Source organism: Sylvia atricapilla, chromosome 14 (assembly GCF_009819655.1).
Source record: "Sylvia atricapilla isolate bSylAtr1 chromosome 14, bSylAtr1.pri, whole genome shotgun sequence".
In the NCBI taxonomy this organism is placed as follows: Eukaryota; Metazoa; Chordata; class Aves; order Passeriformes; family Sylviidae; genus Sylvia; species Sylvia atricapilla.
Window position 1 is genome coordinate 2,890,950 of NC_089153.1, and position 16,987 is coordinate 2,907,936.

At 58.8% G+C, this 16,987-nt stretch overlaps 3 protein-coding genes and 1 long non-coding RNA gene across 11 annotated transcripts in view; 2 read left to right on the plus strand and 2 right to left on the minus strand.

Annotated features, from left to right (window-relative positions):
- Nucleotides 1-1,000: 1,000 nt before the first annotated feature.
- LOC136367366 (uncharacterized) lies at nt 1,001-3,913 on the minus strand. Its single transcript, XR_010744686.1, has 3 exons — nt 3,850-3,913; nt 3,248-3,333; nt 1,001-1,133 (listed from the first exon to the last, which is right to left on the minus strand). It is a non-coding gene; the product is annotated as an uncharacterized lncRNA (long non-coding RNA).
- Nucleotides 3,914-5,529: 1,616 nt separating this feature from the next.
- APBB3 (amyloid beta precursor protein binding family B member 3) lies at nt 5,530-11,193 on the plus strand. Its single transcript, XM_066328905.1, has 13 exons — nt 5,530-5,765; nt 6,674-6,864; nt 7,195-7,271; nt 7,514-7,571; nt 7,753-7,893; nt 8,240-8,367; nt 8,482-8,487; nt 8,571-8,685; nt 8,772-8,859; nt 8,993-9,076; nt 9,202-9,626; nt 9,725-10,137; nt 11,085-11,193. The coding sequence occupies exons 1-12, from the start codon at nt 5,717-5,719 to the stop codon at nt 9,944-9,946; spliced, it is 1,584 nt and encodes a 527-aa protein (XP_066185002.1). The 5' UTR covers nt 5,530-5,716; the 3' UTR covers nt 9,947-10,137; nt 11,085-11,193.
- Nucleotides 10,113-11,541, plus strand: SRA1 (steroid receptor RNA activator 1). The gene is made up of 5 exons (XM_066329551.1): nt 10,113-10,137; nt 10,377-10,502; nt 10,695-10,906; nt 11,085-11,193; nt 11,300-11,541. The coding sequence occupies exons 1-5, from the start codon at nt 10,113-10,115 to the stop codon at nt 11,539-11,541; spliced, it is 714 nt and encodes a 237-aa protein (XP_066185648.1).
- An 824-nt stretch (nt 11,542-12,365) lies between these two features.
- Nucleotides 12,366-16,987, minus strand: part of ANKHD1 (ankyrin repeat and KH domain containing 1) — a 99,451-nt gene continuing 94,829 nt past the window's right edge. For 6 of the 8 annotated variants that reach the window (XM_066328909.1, XM_066328912.1, XM_066328911.1 and 3 more), the window contains 3 exons: nt 16,399-16,563; nt 12,756-12,929; nt 12,366-12,586 (listed from right to left, as the gene is read on the minus strand). In XM_066328909.1, the coding sequence (XP_066185006.1) occupies nt 12,443-12,586; nt 12,756-12,929; nt 16,399-16,563 (483 nt within the window). In that variant the 3' untranslated portion in view covers nt 12,366-12,442. Of the gene's footprint in view, nt 12,587-12,755; nt 12,930-15,448; nt 15,951-16,398; nt 16,564-16,987 lie in introns of those variants that run through there. The other 2 variants (XM_066328910.1, XM_066328913.1) reach the window with 2 other exon arrangements.

Sequence of the window (16,987 nt, forward strand, 5' to 3'; positions counted from 1 at the left end):
GCGACCGGCCCAGCCAATCACAGCCCGAGAGCGTGCCCGCCCCAGCCAATCCCGGCCCGCCTGTTCCCGCCCCGCTCATCTCCCCGAGCCCCGCTCTCCCCTCAGGCTCTGCTCCGGCCGGCGCCGCTCCGGGGACCGATCGCGCCCGCTCCCCGCCGTCCCTTCCTTCCCCCAGGGAGAACTCCCGGCCGGGGCCTGAACGGGGAGTCCCCGCCGCCTCTTTCCGGGCACCAGAAGCGCCTGCCGCGGGCTGCCGCAGCGAGGCCGCGGCTCCGCCGGAGCGGCGCCTCAGGCGAACAGGGGGCGGGGCCGGGCTGAGGGGCAGAGCTTGGCGGGACGGCGGCCGGATGGAAAGGGCGGCTGTGATTGGACGAGGAGAAGAAAGACGGGCCGGGATTGGCGGGGCCGAGCGTTGCCTCAGCCCGGGGTGGGCGGGGCTTGGAGTCTGTGGGGAGCGGCCGTGGGGAGCCGGCGGGGCTCGGGACGGGCGGCGACGGCCGAAGGGCGAGGCCGGGAAAGGGTCGAAAAAACAAGGCATGGATCAGGCTGGCAAGGGAGGGAAGTCACGACATTGGAGGAGAAGGCAAGGACGGGGTTGGCAAGGGAAGGGGAGAGATGGTGGACAAGGCAAGTGAGGCATAATCGATGGAAGCACAAGGTACATAAGGCAATGCAGGGGAGTGGTTCAAAGGCAAGGAGAGGCAGCGCAAGGGGGAAGCACAGGCTTGGGGCAGAGCGGCTGGAAAGCTGCCCGGTTGGAAAAGGCCCTGGGGCTGCTGGTTCACAGCGGCTGAACATGAGCCAGAGTGCCCCAGAGGGTCAGGAGCCAAGGGCATCTGGGCTGTACCTGCTGCAGTGTGACCAGCAGGACCAGGCCGGTGACTCCCTCTGCCCTGGGTGACATCACACCTCGAGCGCTGCATCCATTGCTGAGCCCCTCACGACAAGAAAGCCTTTGAGGAGCTGTTGCAGGTCCAGAGAAAGGAATGGAGCTGGGAAGGGTCTGCAGTGTCAGGGCTCTGAGGAGCAGCTGAGGGAGCTGGAGACACTCAGATTGCAGAAAAGGAGACTCGGGGGAACCTTCTTGTTGTCTTCAGCTCCCTGAGAGGAGGGTGGAGATCAGACTCTTCTCCCTGGGAACAAGGAACAGGATAAGAGGAAATGACCTCAAGCTGCACTAATGGAAGTTCAGGCTGGACATCAGGAAGAATTTTTTTCATGGAAAAGGTGGATAAACACTGGAACAGGCTGCCCAGGGCAGGGGTGAAATCACTATCTCTGGAATTGTGCACATAACAACTGGACCCAACACTCCAGTGTTGTTGGAGTCTGGACTCAACGATTTTGGAGGCATTTTTCAGCCTTAATGACTGCATGTTTAAAAGGGCAAAGAAGAGCACTGAAAACCGCCTTTGCTGATGTTTTTAATTTAGAACGTTTAATTACATTTTTAGACATCCATTACAGTTTGCAGTTACACTTTTCTAAAGGTTGTGCATGTCAGCCTTGGGCTGTTGAAATAAAAGCTTCCAGCAGGGTTAAAACTGGGAGCACAGATAGCAAATATGAATTGAACCTTTTTAGTAAATGAAGCATCTACTTTCTTCACTAAAATGAAAACAAACCCAGATTTTTTTGTTGTTGTTGTTGTTTGATGGCTCTGGTAATAACCAAAGAAAAAAAAGAACAAACTTAGTTCAATACAAAATGTGAAACCGTACAGTGATTTCAGACATTGCCTCAGTGGGCTGATGAACTGTTTGGAAATACTTAAACATGTAGAAATGTAGGTGATAATCTGTGTTTTGCCTTCACAATAAGGCCAGTGGAGCTTCCTCTTCATAAACTGCTGAATATATTGCATAGTCTTCAACTTAGAAAATTAAAATTAAATAGTGCCCTTATTAAAAGTTAAGTAATAACCAGGCACTAATTCTTATCTGGTTTAAACAAAGACAAAAGATGTTGCTATAGCTGAAGTATGATGCTGATGCAACATTTCCCCCCATATATTTACACAGCTTAAGGTTTATATGTTTCCTTGTGATGCTTTTTAGCATGTACCTCAAGTCTTTACTCATCATAACTATTAGGTGGTGGAACTAATAAAAAATAGCAGTATTGCTGCAATGGAGGTCATTTAGATTTTAATTTAAAGCAGTCAAAATATGCTTAGAATATCATTTCCCATCACCAGAAGGAGCCCTGTGAATTAGCGAAGGAAAGCAGCCAATTAGTGCTGATGATCCAGTGGTTAAAGAGTTGCAAAGTTCTGGCTAGAACAGGTAAAGCTGTCTGGTGGCCTGAGATGCTGGTCCAGGGAAGCATCAGAACGGCCTCCAAGAAATTAGATGGAGCCAAGAGCAGCAGTTACTAACACTCAACATTTCAGCTGCTGATTTTAAGTTCCTTTGAGAAGTACTGGTTCCTCGTATTAGTTGTTTGTGTTCCAGAGTGTGTGTGTGCGTCAAACCGGCAGGGAATTGATTTCCTCATCCTCAATCCCCACCCCCAGGCTCTCTGGGATGATCTAGCAGTGGGTGACAGCAAAATTTAAATGTGTTATCTGAGTGTGTGTGAAGCAGCTTAAGAAACTGTTGATACTTCTGCACGCTGTATTATAAGAGAGGTGTGAAAAGATCAGAGGATATTAACAGCATTTCTTAAAAAAACTTCCAGAAGGGGCAGTGCTCCAGAGAGCTCTGTGGGATAGGATGGAACTGCATGTACCAATTAAACCCATAGTGCCAATAGCTCACAGCAGCTCTGCAAATCAGTGCTGTTTACAGGAACTAGGCAGTAAAATGGGGGAAAAAAAGGCTTATTAGAATTACAGTTTCAAATGTGATACTCTGGGGTTTTTTTCTGCTTTTTGAAGTCTTGATTCCACAGATTTAGGGGGTTGATTTGGACCTTCATAGTTTATCTTGTGGCCTCTTCCTCTTGTCTCTGCTTAAGTTGCACAGCTGAGGTGGAATAAGTGATGGTGGAAGTACAGAAACAACTTAAACTGTGGTTTTCTGCCAGATGGGGTGTTGGAACAGGGATATTTGATAACTACAGATAACTAAATCACAGCTGCATCGCGTGATCTTGGTTTTCCAACAGCTGGGAGTGGAAAAGTAGAATTGCTACCGAATATTTCACCTGATTTCTTTTATGAGAGGTTTTCATAACCTGAAAATTATTGATCTGTCACATCAGAAATCTCTTTCTCCACAGTGAATGAAGACACCAGAAAAATTACCTGATGGAAAGTGGATTTTTTCCTTGAAGGAGATTCTGTCTTTTGTCTCAGGAGCAGTGCAGAGAGAAACCTGGCATGTTTATCCCCTGGAAATATGGCATTTACAAAAGATCTGGTCGGAAGTCAGGTTATCTATTCTGTTATCTTAGGTAAAACTGAGCTGGACCTGGTGAGATCTGAGTCTGGTTTCAGCTGTGGAGTGTTTTCATGACATGTAGTGAGCCTCTTTGGGAGCCTTTTGATCTGCATCTGACAGATCTGAGCACCCAGACTGCTCCAAGGAAGCCCTGTGAGAGTTTTTTTCTCTTTTTGAGGGAAGTGTCAGAGGGGCTGAGAGATCACTCTTATATTGTGAAGAGATCTAGCTGATGATTGTACCAGGAAGATAAAATTCAATCTTTACAAGAAGAAGTCTTATTCCTGTTCTCTGGGATTTCATTATTCAGGCCAGAAGAAGAGTTTTGGTTTCTAACCAAGCACCAAAAATGACACTTGCCACTGTACTTCTGCTTCAAGCACAAACCAAACCCAACCCAGATCTCTCACTTTTCAGGGCCAACACCAGAAAATTATGAGTTTTAGAATTACAAGATGTCTCATACCTTTCTCTGAAAAGTATAATGGGTATAGGCTTTCCATATCCTTTTCCTGACACTTTCCTTATCCTTTTCCTCTTGTGGACCACCAAAATCTTCCCCACTCTCACCCAGGCAGCTCACAACAGGGAGCACCACTGCACAGAATAAATGTGATTTAATGAGGGTCTAGGACAGCCTGCAGTGCTGAAACATGCTGCTGAGGCAGGCAAGCATATCTAGCACTGCCTACACACCACCAGAACATTTTCTCTCTTTTCTTTCTGTTTTCCTATGCTTTTTCCTCCCCTAGTCCCTCCCTCTCCCCTTCCCATGAAACATCCCATATGCTGTTTCATACAATCCATAGGTTTTGCTCTGTGCCATCGCCAAATTCTCCTCCCTTGCTGTAAGTCTTACATCACCAGGGCCATCATCACCCTTTAGCTTCATGACACTGCCAGGAGAGAGCTGCCTTCACTTTGGGAGGGCTTGGATGAGCCAGAAGAGGAGTGGGGACAGTTTGTGCTGGGGTTGTTGCCTCCCATCTGATCAGCTGAGTGTGTTCTTTGCGAGTGGATTGTGTGTGTTGGGATAAGGACAAGGAGAGATGTGCAGCAGAGGAGACCAGAGCACTACCAGTCACAACAATAAACTTGTTCTTGACAGCGGGGAGCTCACCCCTGGAAACTGGAAAAGGTGGAAGTCTGGGGAGAGCAGAAGTCAAGGTGAGACCTGTGAGCCCTCAGACACATCTGAACATGGAGCCACGAGTCTCCCCTGCTCTGCTGTGTGGGGTTGGGTTAGGCAAGTAAAGTCCCAAGGACACAGTGCTTGAATGAAGTGTTAGAAATCTGCCTAGCTCTGGACAGATGCAGAAGAAAAAGCCTGTATCCATAAAAGCAGCTGCCACCAGGAGACAGAAATTATTGTGGACAACTGCAAAGTTGAATTATGGAGCTGGTACTGTTCTCAGGTTAGGTGAGCAAGATTAAAATACATAAAGGAGAGGAGGGTGTCTCACAAAATCAGGGGCATTTTATCTCATGGAATGCATGAATGAGGCCAAGCAAAAAGGAATCTGTCACTGAAAGAGAGGGACCAAGCATGGAAAATTCATTTTGCATGTCCAAAAACTGCTCTGAAGAGGAAAAGGTGAAGAGGCCACGATGGACTGCCTGGACAAGTCACCAATAGAAAACCACCTTAGAATATTTCATCAGGCACCTGTAGCTTGGAAGAACTTTTTCCTGAGCAGTACTCAAGGAGCTCCATTGGGAATTCAGGTGTACAATTGTCTCCAGAGCTTCTGCCCCTGTGTACTGAGCATTAGCCAGGATAGAACGGAAAAAAGTCTCACACTGGAGATGCAAAGCTCTTCGCTCCTGGTGAGAAGGGGAAGGTAACCAGCAAGAACATTTGGGTGCCTTCAGCACTGACTGCTGGAGGCTGGACACAGGCAGAGGGGAATGGGCAGACCTGGGCATGAGAATGAACATGGGATAAGCGTGGGTGGAGAGGAATGATGTGGGGAGGAATCTGTGGGGACAGAGAAGGGAATGGAAGAACCCTAGGAGTGGATGGAGGGAAAGAGAACGAACCTGAGGGCACAAGGGGCTGAGCTGGCAGCGCTGTCTATCGCACTCAAATACCTTTCCAGCCCCAAAACCTCTTTCCCTCCCCAGGATCCGATCCCCTGCCCCGAGACACACCCCAGGGGCCCGCACACCCCGGCCCTTCCCCAGCTCCATGCAGGCGATCCCCCGCGCCCCCCCGGCTCTCTGCAGCCCCCGCCCCCGGCCCGCCCCGGTCCCGCCCCTCCCGCCGCAGCCGCCGCGGGTCCGAGCCTGGGCAGGCGGCGGCGGGGGCGCCGCGCCGGGCGGGCGCCGGGGCCATGCTGGGCAAGGACTACATGCTGGCCATCGTCCTGGTCAACTGCGACGGTCAGCGCGGCGGGCAGGGCGGGCACGGGCACAGCCCGCGGGTCAGGGGCGGGTGGCAGGAGCGGGGATGAGTTGCGGGGCCGGGGTCGGGTGGCGGGGCCGGGGTCGCGTCGCGGGGCCGATGCCGAGCGGCGGAGCCGGGCCCCGGGGGGGGAGCGGCGGCCGCGCCCGGCGCTGTCCGCGGTGCTGATCGGGGCTCCCGGCGCCCGGCCTGGTCCGGCCCCGCCGCTCCCGCCCCGCCAAGGTCGCCGGGAGCCCACCGGCTCCAGGGGCACCTCCATGTCCAGGTCTCCCCGCGCCCGGAGCACCTCGACCCTCCCTCCCCCGGGACCCCCATTCCCCGGGAAGCCCGCTCGGCCCCACGGCCCCGGCCGGTCGGAGCGCGCCGCCCCCGCGGGCCCGGGCTCGCTCCGGCCGTGCTGCGCCACGGGCTCCAGTCGGTGTCCGCGCAGAGCTGGGGGTGCGGGGGCCACGGCTACCACACCCTCCGGCTGCAGCCCCAGGGGCACAATCCGCTGCCTGGACCCCGGCGTTTGTCCCAGCCCCTTTCCCCGCCGAGGGCGGGGGGCCGCTGGGCTGGCGGCCGCGGGCCAAGCGTGAGCCTGGTGCCCCGCAAGGCTCCCGGCCCGGCAGGCCCAGGCTGCCCCTGCCCTCTGTGCCCTGCCCGGGTTCCGCTGTGCCCCCGGCAGCCAGCGAGGCAGTTCCCTGCACTTGGGTCCGCCACCGCTGCAGCCTTCCTGGCATCGTGCCACGTTCCCTCGCCAGGCTCCTCTCCCGGCCCATGCGCCCAGCCACGCACCCAGAGGCCACCGCAGGACCCTTTCACTGCTGGGCAGAGCTGTTGGCTCCTCAGCACAACTGGGGGATCTTCCTCCCCGCTCTGTATCTCACACACTCTCTCTGCACAGACAACCTCTGGAGCGACCAGAGCCTGGAGACAGACCCTGACCTCCCCCCAAGCTGGAGGAAAATCTGTGACTCTCTGGGTACCTATTACTGGCATGTGCCGACAGGCACGACACAGTGGCAGCACCCTGCACGCACCACCGGCCCAGGAGGCCACACGGAGGCTGATGGAGAGGACACACTCCAGGGAAGGGTAGGGAATGTGGGTAGGGAAGTGAGGGCTGGTGTTGGATTCCACCCCTGGCAGAATCCTGCTGAAGAGCCCTCTGGGCATGACTGATCCAGCCTCCCCTTGGAGCACCCTGTCTGTGTGACCCTGAAGTCCTGCTCAGCCCATTGGTGTCTGGGGTTAAGCCCTTTGAAAGTCTCCAGTAGGCTCCGTCTTGGGGCTCATCCTAGTTGGACTCTTCCTGACTATCCCACATGCTTACAACCCTGTTGCTATCCTGGGAGGGGAGGCTCCTGCCTGGAGCCCCCTGACTGCCTCTCTTGCAGCTGTCACCCCTTTCCTCCTCTCCCCCAGGAATGCCAGGGGCCTGCAGCAAAGCACTCGGCAAAGGACCGGCCCATTCCCAGCCCCATGGCTTCGCTGTCCCGGAGGTAGGGCCACCCTTGTGCTTTGCTGGTTTGTTTGTGGGGCACCACTGATCCTTGACCAGCGCTGGGTGCTCTCCCTGAGAGCAGCCCCCATGCTGAAACCAACAGGACCATACTGGGCACCCCTCTGGATGCTTCCTAGCTGGTGGCATGGGGTCTGCTGGTTCCAGGGCATCCTGATGCTTCCTTGGGTGCCCCAGGAGCACACAGAGGGACCTTCCCCTCACTGCCCCGTCCCTCTGCAGGCACTCGCTGTCCTGGCATGGAGATGACTTCCAGCACAGCGCAGAGCCCGGCTCCAAGGTACCGCACCCGCCAGCTCCACTGCCGCATCGTGGGCTGTGCTGGCAGAACAGGAGGAGAGTGGCAGCTGGCGGGGACGTGGATGGGAGCCAGAGCTGGGGTGACCACTCTGGCACAGTGAGGGGTGCGGGACGGAGGTGGCCGTGCCCGTGGCACTGAAGCCCCTCGTGTCTCTGCTCAGTGCTTTGCTGTGCGCTCTCTGGGCTGGGTGGAGATCCCCGAGGAGGACCTGGCACCTGGCAAGAGCAGCATCGCTGTCAACAACTGCATCCAGCAGCTCTCCAACAGCAAGGGCCAGGGCTCTGCGGACAACCAGGGTGAGGTAAGAGCCTGGGGTGGTGCTGCCAAGCAGGCTCCTACTCCAGGGCCGCTGCTGCTGAGCCTGGAGCCAGCTGGAGGAAGCAGGTGGTAGAGTCAACTCTACACAGGGCATCCACCCGATGGTCCCAGGTGTAGAGCAGCTGGGTCAGACAGAGTTCCTTGGTAACAGTGCCAGGGTGGGTCCCCACACTGGGAATGGTAGCTGGGAGGGGCAGAGGAGGAACAGGGCTGACCCTGCAGTTGGGGCAGGATAGGCTGGTGGGCAAAGGGGTTTGCCTACACAGTGGCTGGGTGCTGGGGGTGCCCAGGCTGTTTGCCAGGCTGAGGGAACCACTGCCCCTCTGCAGGGCCAGGACCTAGTGATGATTCTGAAGAAGGACACCATGAGCCTGGTGGATCCCCTCGACCACAGCCTCATCCATCGCCAGCCCATCCTCAACATCCGTGTCTGGGGTGTTGGCTGCAACAACGGCAGGTGCCGGGGGCGAGGGTAGAGCTGGGGCCAGGGGGTGGCTCTGCCCTCTTGAGGGAGGCACCCCAGCAGTGACCTGTCCCCTCTCCTCCCTTCTGACTGCCACCACGGCTGCAGGGACAGGTAAGGGGGCACAGGGCTGGGGGGCAGTACAGGCAGGGGATTGCCTCTGCCGGGGTCTCACTGGCTGGCTCGTGGCCTTGCAGAGACTTCGCCTTTGTGGCCAGTGACAAGGACACCTGCGTCCTCAAGTGCCACGTCTTCCACTGCAATGTGCCTGCCAAGGGCATCGCCAAGGCTCTACACGAGATGTGCTCCAAGGTGGGATGCAGGGGTCCCGGAGGGTGTGAGCGTGGCCTGGGGATCTCGGGGGTGAGTGGAGGCTCCGGGACGCCCGTCTCTTGCAGATCGTGGCCGAGCGAGCGGTAGCGAGCAGCAGGCTGCCCCGCGCCGCCACGCTGGAGCCCATCTCTGCCGAGGACCTGCCACTGCAAGGTACAGTCCTCCAGCACTCCCCCTGCCCACGGCCCGCCTTTGAGCCAGAGCCCTCCGGCTTGTCCGGCTCTTTCCTGGGGTCCTTGGAGATGGGGGGGACACGGGGGGGACATCACCTCTCCCGTCCTGACAGTGGATATCCTCGAAGCGGTGAGGCAGTCAATGCAGACGTACGAGGCGCTGTACATCGGCAGCCTGCCCGTGCCCAGGGCCATGGGTAAGCGCCGCTGCCCCCCGGCAGCAGGGGGACGCCGTAGGGCAGCCGCGTCCCGGCGCCGGGCGGCCCCTGCCCGCACCACGCCCGCAGCCGGGGCCGATGGCATGGGGCGTCCCGCTCCGCAGGGATGGATGTGTTGAACGAGGCCATCGAGAAGCTGACGAGGCGCCCAGGGAGGGAGAACTGGACGCCCTCCCTCATCTACGTGTCCGACACGGCCATGAGGGTGCACCCGGCGCAGGTGGGGAGCGGACAGGGGGCCGTGGCCGGGGCGGGCACGGCGCTGCCCCCGGCAGAGCGGACCCGGGCGGCGGCAGGGCTGCCCGGGAGGCGGCCAGGGGTGGATGGGCCCGCGGGGTCCCCGCAGGAGCCCGAGGAGGCGGCGCACATCTGGGAGTGCCAGGTGCGGTACGTGACCTTCCTGGGGGTGGGCCGGGACGCGCACACCTTCGCGCTCATCGTGGACACGGGGCGACGCTTCCAGTGCGCGGCCTTCTGGTGCGAGCCCGACGCCGGCACCATCTCGGAGGCGGTGCAGGCCGCCTGCATGGTGAGCACCGGCGGCACCGCGGCCGGAGACGCCCGGCCCTGAGCACGGGAGGGACCCCGGTGCCGAGTCCCCCCGCGCTGCCTCTCGTGTCCCCGCAGGTGCAGTACCAGAAGTGCCTGGTGGCCGCCGCGCCGGGGGCGAAGGCGAAGAGCGCTGCGGGCCGGGGCCGGGCCGGGCCGGCGGCCGCGGGGGACGCTGCCCGCGGGGCGGCCAAGGCGGGGGGGGGCGGCGGCGGGGCGGGGGCCGGGACCCGCAAGCGGGGACTCTTCTCCTTCCTGGAGGTGTTCCGCCTCCGGCGGGCCCTCCTGCACAGCCCGTAGCGGGCCGGGCCGGGCCGGGGCCGGGGCTGGAGCCGCCAGGGAGGTGCCCCCGGCCCCGGCCCCGGCCCCGGCCCCGGGCGCGGCCCCCGGCGGGGCGGGGACAGCCCCGGCCCCGCCCCTCCCGCCTCACGGGCCGGAAGGGGCGGGGCCGGCGTGACGTGGCGGGATGGCGGAGTCCTACGTGAAGCCGGGTGAGGGGGCGCGGGGCGCGCGCGGCACTTCCGGCGCGGGGGGGGTCCCGGTCCCGGGACGGTGCGGGTCTGTCCGGGCGGGACCGCGCCCCGGGATCGGCTCCTCTCGGGCTCCGCGGGTGGGGGACGCCGGGGCCGCACCGGGTGTGGGGAGCGCCGGGAGGGACGTGCCGGGGGTCTCGCCTGGCGCGGGGGCTCCTCGGTCTCCTCCGGTCTCACCGCGCCCTTCGCTGCTGCAGGGAACCAGGAGCGCGGCTGGAACGACCCCCCCCAGTTCTCGTACGGGCTGCAGGCGCAAGCCGGGGGCTCCCGCCGGACCCCGCTCACCCGCCGGGTCCCCGCCCCGCCCGCGGGGGCACCCCCAGGTCAGCCGCACGGAGCGCCCGCCACTCCCGCAGCCCCGGGGGCCGCGCCCCGCCCGGATCCGCGGGGAACTGCGGCCCGGCTCCCGCGGCCGCGGTGCCGGGGGCGGCGGGGCCGGGGCTCGGGGCCCCCTTTCTGCGGGGCCCGCTGTCAGCCGGGTCCGAGCTGACGGGCTCGGCGCTTCTGCCCTGCAGGTGCCCCCCCGGACCCGCCCGGTGCCCCCGCCGACCGCACAGCGCCGCCGCCCCGGGCGCTGGGGCCGCCCCCGTCGGCTTCTGTCGGCGCTGCCCCGCGGGCCGAGGGCCGGCCGGGCGCGGCGTGCCCGGAGCAGGAGTGCAATGTGTCCGCCGACACCGTCCTCACCCCGCTGCGGGCGGCCCTGGACGCCTGCCGGGCCGCGGTGCAGGTGAGGCTGCGGCTCCTCCCGCTACCTGTGAGCCCGCGGGGCAGGAGGGCCGGCGGCCGGGCAGGGGCTGCCGGTTTCCAGGAGACCTGATGGGGGGAAGACAGCTGCCCCTGCCCCGGGGACTCCCCAGCGCTGGTGGGGGCACATCGCCTCACTCCCAGCTAACCTCTGCTTCCAGAAACAAGTGTGCAATGACATCGGGCGGCGGCTGACAGTGCTGGAGGACGCGTGGGCTCAGGGGAAGCTGTCGGCACCGGTGAGGAAGAGGATGAGCCTCCTGGTGCAAGGTACGGGGTGAAGGGGCCTGCAGCAGCACCAGCAGCAGGCCCTAGGGCGGAAGCAGCCGCGGGATGGTGGATCCTGCGCCCCTGACGGGATGTCCTGTCCCGGCAGAGCTTCAGCAGCAGCGCTGGGATGCGGCTGATGAGATCCACCGCTCGCTTATGGTGGACCACGTGAACGAGGTGAGCCAGTGGATGGTGGGCGTCAAGCGCCTCATCGCTGAGACCCGGGCCCTGCCCACCGAAGGGACGGACGGCAGCGCCGACACCGAGACCCGGGCCCTGCCCACCGCGGAGACCGACGGCAGCGCTGACACCGAGCCCCCGAGCGAACCAGCGCCGGAGGGGCCCTGACACCAGGGACGGGGCTGTGGACTGTGAGCGGGACAGCCCCTGCCCAGGGCCACCGGCAGGAACAGGGCCCCTGCTGCTGGAGGGAGTCTGGGCACCCCCTCTGCCTCCCAATCCTCACCCAGGAAAAGAGGATTTTAATCATTGCGACATTTTAGTGGCGATTCATTATGTTTAATAAACAGCACCGACCTGCCCCCTCCCACAGTCTCCCTGAGGGTTCTGGCACTGACAGGTCCTGGCCTCCCAGGCTCGGCAGGAGATGGGATTGCTGGGTGAGGCCGTGGCTGCTTCATCAGGCTTGCCCATGGGGCTCTGGCCAACAGGCTGCTGAGGGAAGAATTACCAGCCCCTGGCTGGAGCAGGCAGTACGGTGTGGTGCTGCACTAGCTGGCCCCTCATCTGGCAGTGGGAGGCCTCCAGCCCCAGAGCACAGCCCTGCTGCAGGAGGGGTTTAAGGCTGGCTGGGGAGGGTGACGTGCCAACAGCCCCTGGCATGGGCAGTGTTTGTGCTGCAGCCACAGCCCTGGCACCCATCTGGGCTCCTGCTGTCCTGGCACAGCTCAGAGCTGAGTCTGGAAGCCAAGAGGCCTGGGTGACCTCAGGGACAGACACATGCCCAGGCAGCTGTGAACTGTGCTGTTCTCCCCCTGTTCATGGGATGGCCTCACCAGCTGCCTCCACCACAGCTGAGAACAGAGCCCCAGGCCCTCATCACCCCCTGCCTGCAGTGTCACCCTCTGCACCCTCCTGGTGCTGCTCACCTCCCCTCCGTGGGGGTGAGGACCCTGCTGAGCCCTGACAAAGACACACACCATGTTAGCACAGGGGTTTCACGGTGTTTATTGATCAAGCATGAGCTCCTAGGCAATTGCACCAGCCACTTGTGCTAGAGCCTGAGGTGTCACACGTCCATCCCCAGCATCAGAGAGGGCTGCAGCCAGCTGGTCACGGTGCCAGCACCTCCACGAGGCCCAGGAACAGGCCCAGCCATGGCCTGGAGACGAGGAGATGGAAACTCAGATGTCCATCTCAAACTGGTCTTGATCTGCAAGGGCACAGATGGATAGAGGACAGGGTTAGGATAGGGCTGGCCGGGCAGACAAGGGCAGGCAAAGGGAGCAGGAGCTGGAACTGGGGCCAGGCTGGGATCTCGCCTTGTCCCACACCCCAGGCAGATGGTCCAGGGGCAGGGGCCACGGCCCCGGGCCGCTCACCTGGCATGGCCTCTTCGCTCTCATTCCGCTCCTTGAGCTCCTCCAGCTTGACGAGGCTGGACTGGGCCAGGGATGTGACACCGGGGGTCTGGGGCAGGCAGCAGGGAGGGGTCCTGGCTGCGGGTGAATTCTTGCACTCCAGCAGGAACTTGCGGTCGCAGATGATGCGGGTACCTGCCAAAAGCAGGGGGCGCTGTCAGGCGCTGCTGGCGCTGGCCACCCCCGCCCCTGAGCACCTCGGCCCAGAGCAGGGGTGGGACCCAGTGCTCGGCCATGGCTCCTGGACACTGCTGCCTCCGGAGCCACCACATCTGCCTTCCCAAAGGCGGCCTGGGACACCCATCCCGCCCAGCAGCTACTCCCCACGTTATTGCCCCCCTTCAGGCTCCTGGAGCTCTGCAGGATGCAGCACAGAGGGTCCAGCCTTCCAAGGGCTACCCCATGGTGGCCAACACAGGCCACCCCTGTGCTGTCTGGAGGGCAGGGCCAGTCCTGGGGCACACAGCCCAGGCAGCAACACCTTCATGTGGCGCCCTGTTCCAGGGTGGAGCAGCAAGGGCTGGGTATGCCATGGTGGGCATCCTGGGGATCCATTCTTATTGTCTCAGCCAGCCACCTGCTGCTCCCTGCAAGAGGAAACAGCAGGGTTTGATGGAACACCTCCTCCTCCAGCCTGCTGGGTGTGCAGCGTACACCCAAGGCACATGCTGCCAGCTCCCCGTGCTCCAACTGCCTGCCAGCAATGCCTGAGGTCACACCAGCCTGTGTGCCACATCTGTGACCCTGCTGTCCCCTGCACATCCCTCCCTGCAGCCCAGGGTTCCAGGGAGCCCAGAGCTGCATTCCGAGGTGCCAGTGAGCCCGGAGCTCCTGCTGGGCGCTGCAAACATCTTACACAGCCCCGCCCCTGCCACTGGGTGGGCTCTTTTACCCCAGAGAAGCTTAACTGAAGGCACAGATAGAGCCAGGGCGGGTCCCTGTAGCTCAACCCAAACATGGCCAGCTCAGGAACGAGGCTTCCCTGAGGACAGACAGCAAAGAAAAGGGCCGCTCAACGGCTGACCCAGGGGGTCAGAAGGAGGACAGGTCTAGGGGGAGCCCTGCCACCCAGGGCTGGTGAACTCAAGTGGGCACAGACTCTGGCATTACCACCGTGCTTCCCCTGGATCCAGCCAGCCCACCCTGAGAGACCAGCACGCACTCACCAGCCCCCGGCACTGCCACCCAGCCCACTCCCCAGAAGCACAGGGCCCTACTTGTGCCTGTGCCCCCTGTAACCATGGGGCAGTGATGGTCTGAACTTCGAGCAGGATCTTCCTACAAAACGTTGGGGTTACCTTTTCCACTTTAGTGGGGGCTGCTAGGGCCACTTGGATCTGGTGCCCAGAGTCATCAGGGAAGGAGCTGTGCGGGGGAGAACCCAGCAAGGGACCCATGCAGCAAAGAGCTGCCTACATTAGTCAGGGCTGGGATGGCCAAGGCTGTTCCAGGGACAGCCCCATCCCGGGTCTTGTCCCCTGGTGTGACAGAGTAGACTGTGCCACTCATCCTGGAGCTGCAGCCCTCCACAGGATGGGGAGACAGTGGCTCCCCAGGATGGGGCAGCAGGAGGTGGCACTGCTTGCTGCAGCCAAGGAACGCACAACAGTGAGCACCCTACCCCTCCCCTGCACCTCTCCCTGAGAGCACACGCCTACTGCACCACAACACTGCTTGTTTTCAATACAACTGCTGCTGACACGTGTCCCCTGCCCACGGCAGGGCGTTGGACTGGGTGATTTAAGGCCACTTCCAACACAAACCTTTCTGTGACCGATTCTATGTATATCTCCTTTGCCGTTGGCACTGCTACTGGGGCAGCAGCAGTTCAATTTTTTTTTTTTTGCATTTCATCCTCAAATACCAAGAAAAATATCTGAATATACCATCGCGTAGTGCTTCTGAGGTACGTGGATACTGCTTGTGCAGTTTGGGTTTTCAGTACTTCTTTATGCTTCTACTGGGGAAACTCTGCTGCTGCAAGTTAGGATTTCGCTGGATGTGGTGGAAGAAGGTGAAGTCTCCACCTGGTCTGAGATTGATCCATTGGATTAGACACTATGTGCACTGGAGTTTCCTGCTTAAGGAATGGTCCAACATTCTGTGTAGTTACTGCATTGCTTTGGAGCAAAAGCAGAACTAAGTACAGTCCAAGAACAGAAAGTGGAGAACTGGGTCAGGAGTTAATGCTCATCTTAAGCAGTGTGCAAAAATCCTCTTCTTTCTCATAGAAAGAACTTGAGAAGCTCTTAGCAGATTTACAGCATTACAAGAAGCTTAGAACTGAATCTATTACGTTTTCCTCTAATGAGAAGCACTTTTCTAAGACCTGCTTCTGTGCAGGTGAAGGAACCCTGCATTCACCTGTCACTGTTGTCAGCCCTTCTTTGCAGCCCTGAGCAAGACCTGATCTTTCAGGTCACCACCTGCCAGAAGCAGCAGAACTAATCCAGAATGAAAAAAAAATAACACAGAAGCAATAAAAGGCTCACAAGTGGCAGGGACGAGGACTTGTCTGTGGCTCCAAACCCTCCCAAACCTGACTGCACCCACGTGCTCAGTATGTGACCCTGGGGAAATTCGTCACCGGGCACTGCAGCAGCTACTGAGGACAATAACATAAAGCCCTTTCCAAAATTCTCACACACAACCTATAAATGCTGTTTGCCTTTTATTGAGTATTCAGGTAAATATTTCACATTAATACAGGCTACATAAAGTAGAGCCACTATACGACATGAAATTTACTCAGCTTTTCCTTTTAAGTCTGTAAACAATTATACAGATATTTACCACCCTAAAAGGTCGAAATCATGTCATCAGCTAGTTCTCTGCTGCATACAAGGAGTATTCAGTAGTGTTTAGCCAAAAGCACTAGTTTTTGTCTGATTTTTAAGTTTGAAGTGGCTAAACTAACAGGAGAACAGAATCAGTTTGTATAGGTAAGTCAATTTGTTCTTATACAATGGGCAATTGAGATTCCATTGTTACAGCCCACAGAAAATCGCTTAGTTAGGCACATGAAAAAAATCCCCAGGGTTCTTCAAGGTCATAAAGATTCCCAAACCAGGCTAAAAAAGGACAGACCCCCTTAAATCAGTTGACGTACTTGAGATGCATGTTTCCAATGTGAGGTGCCCAGGTGCCAGGCCAAATCTACAGCAAGAAATAAAAAGACAAATCTATTATAAAAACAAGTAAAGGTTCCTTTAACAGTGTTTTACCACTGAGGGTGAGCATAAGGCTTCCCTCAAAATATAACCAGACTGTCCAAAGGCAGGAGCTCTCCAGCTCTGGCCAAGGTCTGACTGACAACCTGCAAGGTGACGAGTATGGATATAAACCCTCTCACTTGTACAGTCCATTACCTGGCTGAGCAGTCTTGAAATGCTGCTTGTTTTACCTGGAAGGTTTGGTACCAATAGCACCATGGATATTTTATGAACACACACACACACACAGTGTAGGGAAAAGTTGTGCAAACAATCTCAATCCTAGTTCCAAAGCACTGAAAAAACCAAACGTGTCACCCAGCCAAAACTGGGCGTCACAGCACCGTATAAAGCCCCAGGAAAGCAGAGACAGGAAAAGGCAGCCACACTACCTGCTGAGCATCAGTACATTCTGTTGAGTTCTGGACAACTTTGATCATGGGATTCCAGGCAGGATCTGGAGTATGGAGCCCGTTAAAGAGGGGCCCTCCTGGGCCATCTGCCAGCTGGGGGTGCGAGGGTATCAGAGTGCCGCCGTACATGGAGATGGGCAGGCCCTGAGGGGACAAGAGAGCACTGGTGAAGGACATGGGGAAGGGTGGCTGCAGGACCAGACAGAGCCAGATCACTTCCATAGGTAATGCTCCACTACCAGCAGGAATCTCAGCACTGTCAGAGAGCACTGGGGCAGAGTATGGAACACAGTGACTTCAGAGTTGGAGATTCCAGTCAGCTTAGTCTGTTTTTCTGAACTTACACCTAGCAGAGGCTGCAGCATACACAGTGTTTTCAGATAAGCCCACAAAGCCAGGCCAGCAGCTAACACTGTGACCTCAGTGTTCCCTCTCTGCAGCACGGGACAGCCACAGTGCACACAGGGCTGCACTGAGTTGACCAGACTGGGTTTCTCTAATTTTCTCTAATTCCTAATGACCATCTAAAATATTTCTGCCTGTTCACAAAGAGCAAGTTACAGAGCAG

Bases quoted from the DNA above. Each gene is read 5' to 3' on its own strand.
- APBB3 (XM_066328905.1), top strand. From the start codon at position 5,717: ATGCTGGGCAAGGACTACATGCTGGCCATCGTCCTGGTCAACTGCGAC. The intron at 7,272-7,513 runs GTAGGGCCACCC...GTCCCTCTGCAG, and splicing joins ATGGCTTCGCTGTCCCGGAG to GCACTCGCTGTCCTGGCATG. The intron at 7,572-7,752 runs GTACCGCACCCG...GTCTCTGCTCAG, and splicing joins GCGCAGAGCCCGGCTCCAAG to TGCTTTGCTGTGCGCTCTCT.
- SRA1 (XM_066329551.1), top strand. From the start codon at position 10,113: ATGGCGGAGTCCTACGTGAAGCCGG. The intron at 10,138-10,376 runs GTGAGGGGGCGC...TCGCTGCTGCAG, and splicing joins GGAGTCCTACGTGAAGCCGG to GGAACCAGGAGCGCGGCTGG. The intron at 10,907-11,084 runs GTGAGGCTGCGG...CTCTGCTTCCAG, and splicing joins CCTGCCGGGCCGCGGTGCAG to AAACAAGTGTGCAATGACAT.